This window comes from Penaeus monodon, chromosome 42 (genome assembly GCF_015228065.2).
Source record: "Penaeus monodon isolate SGIC_2016 chromosome 42, NSTDA_Pmon_1, whole genome shotgun sequence".
NCBI lineage: Eukaryota > Metazoa > Arthropoda > Malacostraca > Decapoda > Penaeidae > Penaeus > Penaeus monodon.
In genome coordinates, this window is record NC_051427.1 from 3,003,086 (window position 1) to 3,013,085 (window position 10,000).

General features: G+C 43.1%; 1 protein-coding gene across 1 annotated transcript in view; it reads right to left on the reverse strand.

Annotated features, from left to right (window-relative positions):
* Positions 1-5,661: 5,661 nt before the first annotated feature.
* The window catches only part of LOC119598980, a gene marked incomplete at its 5' end in the record, with an annotated part of 4,556 nt that continues 217 nt past the window's right edge, over positions 5,662-10,000 (reverse strand). Inside the window, 2 exon segments of the mRNA XM_037948724.1 lie at positions 5,662-7,685; positions 8,146-8,330. Of these exon segments, the coding sequence (XP_037804652.1) occupies positions 6,423-7,685; positions 8,146-8,330 (1,448 nt within the window).

Genomic DNA, 10,000 nt, shown 5'->3' on the forward strand with positions numbered 1-10,000 from the left:
CAAAACGGATGGGCGGGTGGGTTGCAAGTCACTGATAATCGTTGGATTCCAACGAAATAGTTGGTCAGTCTAACCGTACCTTAAGGCAGTTCACTGTCGCTTGCAACCTCGTTTTGCAACTCCTACGACGCCGCTGGTGCCAAACCGTATCGGTCTATGCCGTTCTTTTGGATCCATCAGCTGCTTGGAACAGCTTGCTCCTCACATTCTTTCGCCCAGGTACTGACTCTACCTATATGGGAGCAAGGTCTATATAAGTAGATCTTGTATGGGAGCAAGGTCTATATTAGTAAAACCTCGTCACTGAGCTACTTAAATTCGTCCGTCTTGCGCATGACGTCACTTGCAATAAAGTCTGGGGGTTCAGCGCTAATCATCAGGTCAGTCGTGGAGGGAATGTAGACCTGTAAAGATCTCCCTCTACCTCCCGTTTTCGCTCACATGACAGCCTGATACGCTCAAAGGCAGCCTTACCCCATATGTGTTCAGTGGTTGGATGCAATGTTTTTACACTCGGGACTATGTATGTATTGTCATTTAGCTTATATATGTATAGGTATGTGTATGTATATGTTTTATTTTTATTATATCATAATTATATATACATATACATACATACATTATATATATATATATATATATATATATATATATATATATATATACATAATAGGCCGCGGTGGTTAGAGCGTCGGACTCAAGACTGTCACGACGGCAATCTGAGTTCGAGGGTTCGAGTCACCGGCCGGCGCATTGTTCCCTTGGGCAAGGAACTTCACCTCGATTGCCTACCTAGCCACTGGGTGGGCAAGCCAGTCCAAGTCATCATCATCAGCCATTGAGGGTCCGTTGTTGGACGTAGGCCTTCCCCAACTGTCTCCATTCTGCACGATTGCTGGCATCACGGTGCCAAAATTTTCTGAAGGCATTCTTGGTTTCATGTTTGGGGAGTTTGGGCCCTACCCCACCGCGCTGGCCCAGTGCTGGCGGGGTCTGGATGGTGCTTCGTCTGGAGCCTCAGTTGTTGCCTCCCCGACATCGTTGACCGTACTCGGTGCAGCCAACATCATCGACCCTCGCGAGCCTCGTCACCGCGGCAAGGTGTCCATCCAACGACGAGGCAGCCCAAGTCAGTGCCGGGTAAATAGAGATGGTGACTCGATAAAAACACCGGGCGGAAGGCAACGGCAAACCACCGCTCTAAATTGCTAAGAAATTCATGGAAATCCATGATCTCCAAGGCCGCGGTAGCCGAGTGGTTAGAGCATCGGACTCAAGACTGGCACGATGGCAATCTGAGTTCGAGGGTTCGAGTCACCGGCCGACGCGTTGTTCCCTTGGGCAAGGAGCTTCACCTCGATTGCCTGCCTAGCCGCTGGGTGGGTGGGCCAGCCCAAGTCAGTGCTGGTCCCAAGCCCGGATAAATAGAGAGAATAATTACCTAAAAGGTAACACCGGCACTCTCCGTGGAAAGGACCTGGGGACCCTACCACCTACTCACTCCAAGAGCATCACAACATGAAAACTACAATTAAGTATCATGCTGTGACCACGGCGGCTCAGACATGAACCTACCGTAAAAAAAAAAAAAAAAAAAAAAAAAAAAAAATATATATATATATATATATATATATATATATATATATATATATATATATATATATATATATATATATATACATATATGTGTGTGTGTTTACATACACACATATATATATATATATATATATATATATATATATATATATATATATATATTGTTAACAACACGTAGCAAGGCCGGATGGTCCACTTCACGCCTCCATCCAAGCAGCTGCCCTTCCTCCTCTGGATCGGACGCAGACCCCGCCCGGCTTTTATTTTTTGGCAGGAGTAAACATCCGCCCTCGAAGGTATGTGATATGTTACGCCATGTGAAATATAGAAGATTATGTTTAGTTTATACTGCTGTGTAGCATATCACCTGTGTAAAAGAGTGAGATTCTCTGTACGATTTGTACTTGCTTGCTTGCTTGCTTGAGATTTGCGAAGTTCTGGCTTCGCCCGGGCCTTTCACTTATGGCCCGGCCCTACGATTTGTAGAGTACAATATTTTACTTTGTCTCTGTAGTCACACGTCTGGCAGTAGCACTCTCGGGCAGAGCCAGGCGTGTGGGACAGAGGACCATGAAGAACTCCCTTTTATTTTTGTCAGAGCTGATCTCCAATGAACCTACTTTAGTTTTTATCGGTGTATTCTTCACTCTCAAGCATTGTAGAGAAACACCAAACAAACATATAAGACGAACGTGGCACAGTGAGATACGAACACTAGTTTGTAACATGAAACAACGACTCTTTGCATTTGCATCATGACACAGACACTTTTCATGAAAAAGGCGTTGAAAAGAAGTTTGTCACACCCAATGTAAATTTTCATGACTTGTCCAGGATTTCTTTTTGAATATTCAATTTTGTCAAGATTTCCAGACCTGGAAAATGAAAACGCTGGAATTCCAAGTTTTCCAGGAAGGACCCTGTAAAACGCATTCCTGAGAAATTATGTCTCTTCATTCGTATAATATTCTCAAGAGTGATAGGCCTAACTTTATGTGTTACAAATATAAACCTAGACATTAATCCTCCTCTAACAGCAGTTCGGCAACTAGCACAAGGCTGCTCGGATTACCCGCCAGTACACTCGTGAAGGTTTTCTTAGAGGTCTAGACGTGCGAGTTGCCGAGGGTGGAGAGGACTCGTTCCAGCGATATAAATATCACGTTTTTTTTCTTTTGTGTGGGCGTGTCAACGATCCCAACACTGATTATTACATTTAATTAATTTATTTATTAGTTTATTTATCTTTTGGCCGAGTATCAGCCTTCAGTGTCCACACTCTCTGCGCAGAGACTATATTTCTATGCTACAGATTCAGCAAATTCATTACTCAGCTGCCCGAGATGAAGTTTTCCCGAGGCAGTTCGTCATTACCTTCAACTTCGCTCTGGCAACTTCTGCGATAACACCTGGGATGCGGAGAGAGGGGGGGGGCTGCCACACACTGGAAAGGATATGAATATGTATATGGATATGGATATAGATCTGTATATGTATATGCATATATGCATGTATGTATGTATGTATATATCTCATATGGGATTTTAAGAGAAAGATAGACCACACACACACACGCGCGCGCGCGCGCGTGCGCTGTTCCCCAAGACTTTTCCGCCACTAAATGTCCTTATTTGTTGACGCGGCAGAAATTTTTCAATAAATAAATATAAATAGGACTTTTACCCGTCTTCATTACTGTTTTTCTTCACTTTTTTAGAATTACCCGATCTCTGAGGATAAAAACACTCATGCTTTGTACCTGAAACTTTATTTACTGTATTTTGTACAACACTTAATTCATACTTCGTAACATTTTTATCGTTATTTTTTTTTTTTTTTTTGAGATTATATATATGAAGGAACGTAAATAAGTTATACATATAAAACACAGTAATACGGGGGGGAGGGGGGGGGGAGAAATGCAAGTATTTGAACAAATGCCAAAGGTTCAAGCTGTGTGGAGAAGACTATGTACATCCTGGAGGTACACACAGCAATACAGTCATGGCATCTGTGATGAGCACTGTAGTTATGTAAACATTTTAATATACATTCGAGACACTACCGCTAAATAATAATAATAATAATAATAATAATAATAATAATAGTAATAATGATGATAATAATAGTAATAGTAATAATAGTAATAATGATAATAATGATAATGATAATAATAATAATAATAATAAAAACCAATAATAACAACAATATAATAATATAATATGATGATAATAATAATAATAATATTATTATTATTATTAGTAATGAGAATAATAATAATTATTATTACTATTGTTATTAATTATTATTATTATTATCAACTGAATAAACAAAAAAAATAAAAGTAATATAAAATTAATAATACACATATGAAAAGAAAAAAAAGAGGAAATAAAAAAAATGGAAAAAAAGTTGCTGTATACAATCTGAATGAATAATATAAAAAATAATAATAATAATGATAATATTGACTTTTAATTTCAAGCCTTTAGTTTGCCCGATTTCTTGGAGTCTTAAGAAATAACGAGAAACTATTGTATTTTCTTTCATACACTTTACGAAAGAATAAACAGTGAAATAATGATAAAGAAAGGATAAAGGGATATTTTTAAAATCATGCCGGCATTATATGATGATAAATAACGATAATGAATAATTAGAAAAATAATAAAAATAATAATCATGATAAAAATAATGAAAATAATAATAATGATAAAAAATAATGATAATGATAATGACATTGATAATAAAGAGAACAACAGTAATAACTGAAATAATAATAAAAATTAAATAAACCAATAATAAGATAAATTTCTCCCAAACTACCCTATATATTTGTTTTGTGTCGTTCTTTCGAAAACCACATTTGGCTTCAAGCATTTTGTCCGAACTCCGCCGTCTCTCAGCGAAGTTACCAAATGCATATCAATATATACAGTTCTACTTACTGTAGTATTGCATCTAGTTCACATATCATATCATATCATATATATCATATATATCAATCATATACATCAATCATATATATCAATTATATATATCATATATATCACATATATCACATATATCATATATATCATATATATCATATATCATTATATATCATATATCATTATATATCATATATCATTATATATCATATATATATATATATAATATATATATATATATATATATATGCATGCACGATCCCCTTTTAATATTACAGTTTGTTCGTTTCGTTAGAACAATTCTATAAAGAAAAAAATCTTGATCCCGCCTTCTCTCACTCTTTCGTTCATTATCTTTCTCTCATTATCTCTCTCTCTCTTGCTCCTTGTTCGTTGTCTCTCATGTTTTTCCCTTGCTCTCGCTCTCCTGCTCTCACAGCGCGCGCCAATCAGTCTCTTGGTCTCGCATTCTCTCTCTCACTCTCATTTGCGATCTCTCGCTCTCACTCGCTCTCTCTCACTTTCTCAATCTCGCTCTTTGCCGTTCTTTCAACTCTCACTTTCTTACTCACTCACTTTCTCTCACGCTATCACTCTCTCAGTCAATATCGCTCATCCTCCCTCACCTCCAATCACAACGAGAAACGGGGAAAATTATATATATATATATATATATATATATATATATATATATATATATATATATATATATATATATATATATATATTCTTACGTGTTGGTACTATGGTAGAAAAAACAGTGCAAGAACTGGATTTATTGAAAATGAGACTACAGTTTCGAAATCCAGGTGGATTTCGTACCTATAGTCTCATTTTCAATAAATGTAGTTCTTGCACTGGGTTTTCTACTATAGTACCAACACAGAAGAATGTGTATATATGTATGTATGTATGTTATATATATATATATATATATATATATATATATATATATATATATATATATATATATATATTCGTGCAGACTAGGGGTGAGCTAACCATACTCGCAAAAATGGTTTTCGGGAGCCAGAAATATATTCTTTATTTACAAACTCGTACAAACCCCATATCGGCGGGATAAACACTTTTATTTATGAAGAAAAAAATGTAGAAATAGAAAAAAAAAACTCTGAAAACTTAATATTTCTTTTTTTAAAGAAGACTAAATTTACAATATTCATACTCATATATACACCATTAAATCGTTCCTTATAAGGCACTGGGATAGACCCTTTCAATAATTAATTATATATCTATATATATACGATTTTGATCCAAGTAATTTTGAGCTTTTTGAAGGAAAGAAATGTCCCTTGTATTTCCTCTACATGTGATTGGATCGCGTGTGTTTTTGTAGTGTTTTTTTTCTCTCTTTTTTAGCTTGTTTGTACTTGTCAATCCTGGTCCGTCCCTTGTCGGAATTCCTGTCTCTTTCACAAGGCACTTTCTGTTGCAACACATTTTCAGAAAGAAATATAAACTTCAAACACAAAATAAACGTTTCCGCTTTACCAAACCCCGCAGCGACCTGCAACCTCGTCAGTTGGTATTTCAATCTTTCGCATTTTCTTCAACTGCTATATTGTCTGCATAGGCACTCGGGAGCATTATTTCAACTGCAGTCACTGTGTTCCTTCGGTCGATATAGAATATTCAGTTAAATCACTGTCTTCTCCTCCAGTCAATCGCTTCCCTCCGCTCAGTACACGAGATTCACTCTTTGCACCGTCTTCTCCTCCATAATATAATCCCTCCGCTCGCCACGATATACTCACGTCACTCTGCAGGCGGCGAGGGGGGGGGGGGACGCGCCCAGCAGGGCTTCCCTATGGAGTGCTGACGAAGGCCGGGCTGCGCTCCATTGGCTCGGGGGCGCCTGGGCGTCGGGCTGCGTTAGAGATACTCGCTGACGAAGATCTTCTTGAAGTCTGGCTGCGGCGGCGGCGGCGGCGGCGGCGCGGCGGGGTCGGCGGCGTAGGGCACGGCCTTCTTGGCGGAGGCGCGGTCCAGCACGCGGAACAGCTCCTCCACCGACAGCCCCGACGGGTCCTGGATGGTGATGATGCCGTTCCTGCGCCGCGCCTTGTCCATAATGGCCACCTGCATGCCGGCGCCCACGCCCGCGCTGCTGCTCACCGCCAGGGGCGGCGCGGGCGGGCGGCGGGCGCGCTGCTGCATGCCCTTGGCGCGCTGGATCTTGTGCTGCAGCTTGACGCGGCTGCCGCCGGCCTCGGGCGCGCGCCGCTTCTGGTACACCTCGTGCAGCGCGCCCTCGCCCTTGGCCTCGCCCTTGGCCTCGCCCGCGCCCGCCGCCAGCGACAGGTCGCCCTCGGAGCGCGAGATCTCGACGGAGTAGTGCAGGCTGGCGCCCTCCGCCTCGTCCTCCGCCAGGTACAGGCGGTACAGGCTCAGCATGGACTCGCTCTTGACGGGCAGGATGAACATCATCTCCTCCTCCTTGTCGTCCAGGCGGTCCAGGTCGTTCATGGACAGCGACGACGACCTGTGCTTGCGCGACAGCGTGCCGTCGTCGCGCCCGTCGCCCTCGCGCGCGCGCAGCCCCAGCGGCTCCGCGAACAACGCCTTGCGCTTCTTCTCCAGCGTGTCGCACTCGTAGCCCGTGTTGTAGAAGCCGACCTCGTCGCGGGCGCGCCGCTCGTCGTCGTCGTCGTCGTCGTCGTCGTCGTCGTCGTCGTCGCGGTCGCTGTGGCGGCGGTCGTCCGCCTTGGCGAGGTCGAGGCGCTCGCCGCGCTCGCTGCTCTCGACGGTGGCCGTGACCTGCGAGCTGGCGGAGCGGAAGGACGACGACGCCGCCGACAGCGACGCCGACGAGGCGCTGCCGGACGAGAGGCCGTAGGCGTCGTCGGCCTCGTCGCGCAGGGCCTCGGGCGGGAGCTGCGCGGGGGGGCGGCCCGCCAGCGCCAGGTTGCAGGCGCTGGCGAGGCCGCGGTCGCGGGCGGGCAAGTGGGTGGGCGCGGGCGGCGTGGCGGCGCGCGGGTCGTGGAACTCGAAGTCGTCGTTGGCCACCGTGGTGACGGACGAGCAGCGCTGGTCGTCGCCCAGGAAGCCCTCGCTCAGCGACGACATGGACCCGAACGTCTCGGACAGCGTCGCGTAGATGTGGTCCTCCTTCAGGGAGCTGCCCACGCTGCCCACCTGCGGGAGGGGGGGGGGTTAGGGGACTAGCGGGGGAATCGGGGAGACAGACAGACAGACAGACAGAGAAAGAGAGAGATGAAAAGAGGGAGGCAGAGAGAGAGTTCCTCCAGCTGGAAGGGCGCTGGCTCAGGAGGACGCTATTCCTATGTAAAAATATTTATAAAAATGACACGTTTAACAAAATGTTACTTATTGCTACTATTATTGCACAGAGTTTAGACAACCAAGAAAAATGATATGGAGTCTGTGCCAGGGAAACAATATTACCACCCTCATATAGTATATCAAGTTACAAATTTGAAAACAGAAAAAAAAGTTTTAGCAGAGTGATAACAACACTGAAAGGGTGAGGCTCGCGCCGCAGCCAACCACAGCCAATCAGGAGGGGGGGCGGGGGGCCTCCGGAAAAGGGTTCCGAGGAGGCCGAAGAGGCCGAGGAGGCCGAGGAGGCACGCACCTTGGTGAGGGGATCCGAGTAGATGGGGTCCTGGCTACTGGTTGCGGCGGACCCCAGGGACTCCGTGGCTTCCCTGGGGTAGAAGGGGGGTCCGTAGGGGTCCCTCACCCGCGGCGGGGGTCCGGCGGCCACCAGACCCCGGATTTCCTGAGAGGACACGCCCATCTTCATGCCAGCTCCGCCCCCTGGGGAGAGAGGAGAGGTTATACGTCGGCGGAAATGAATGCTGATCCGCGGACGCGCAGACACGTCACAGAAGCATTTCCAACATCGGGTCAGATAAATAATGAATGAATGAATAAAAAAATAAACGGACGCATGTAGGCACACACGCACACGCACACACACGTTCACACACACGTTCACACACACGTTCACACACACGTTCACACACACGTTCACACACACGTTCACACACACGTTCACACACACGTTCACACACACGTTCACACACACACACACACACACACACACACACACACACACACACACACACACACACACACACACACACACACAATCGCACACACACACACTAATAATGCTCCATGAAGATGTCACAATACTAGCGTGCCGCCAAACATCCTTCGGCCAGTGAAATAAAAGGAAAAAAATCTTAAATATTATAAAATCTATTTCTGTAGCAGATATCTCTCGGCTTCGAACACCTTATCTTCAAGGTCAAACATTTCGAAAAACCTCTTGTAAGTCGAGAAAAAAATTATGTTCGAATATATATATATATATATATAATTATATATATATAATATATATTATATTTATATATTTATATACATATATATATCATTATATATATTACATATATATTATATACTATATAATACATATATATACATATACATATACATATATATATACATCTTCTTCTTTTAACGGTGGGTTCATGTCTGAGCCGCCGTGGTCACAGTATGATATTTTAATTGTAGTTTTTCATGTTGTGATGCTCTTGGAGTGAGTACGTGGTAGGGTCCCCAGTTGCTTTCCACGGAGAGTGCCGGTGGTACTTTTTTAGGTAATCATTCTCTCTATTTTATCTGGGCTTGGGACCAGCACTGACTTGGGCTGGCCCGGCCACCCAGCGGCTAGGTAGGCAATCAAGGTGAAGTTCCTTGCCCAAGGGAAACAACGCGCCGGTCGGTGACTCGAACCCTCGAACTCAGATTGCCGTCGTGACAGTCTTGATTGAGTCCGACGCTCTAACCATTCGGCCACCGCGGCCCCATATATATACATATACATATACATATACATATACATATACATATACATATACATATACATATACATATACATATACATATACATTATATATATATATATATATATATATATATATATATATATATATATATTCATATATATATATATATATATATATATATATATATATATATATATATATTATATATATAGGGGCTGTTTAAATATTTCCTCTCCTACTTCAGACTGAGACTAGTTAACGGGTCATTCCACTAATTACCAGTCATTTGGAAGCACTGCATCGAAAACCTGATAACTGCCTCCCTTCCTCGTTGACAGAAAGGTACAGCTTGATCAGAAATTTCTACCAATTCTCATCAAAGAGAGATATTGAGAGAAAGGGGGAGGGAGGGAGGGAAGGAGAGGGAGAGGGAGAATATCATTTTTTTTACAGCACTCTCTTTCCAAAATCCTTTTTTTCTTTCTTTTTTTTCCTTTTTTTGACTCTTGTATTTCCCCATCCCTCTTAAACGTCTTTTTTTCCCCTCTTTCTTTTCTCTCCTTTCTTCGACTCTATTTCCCCATCCCTCTTAAACCCAGAGAACCCCCAGAAGGACCCCCAGAAGGACCCCTA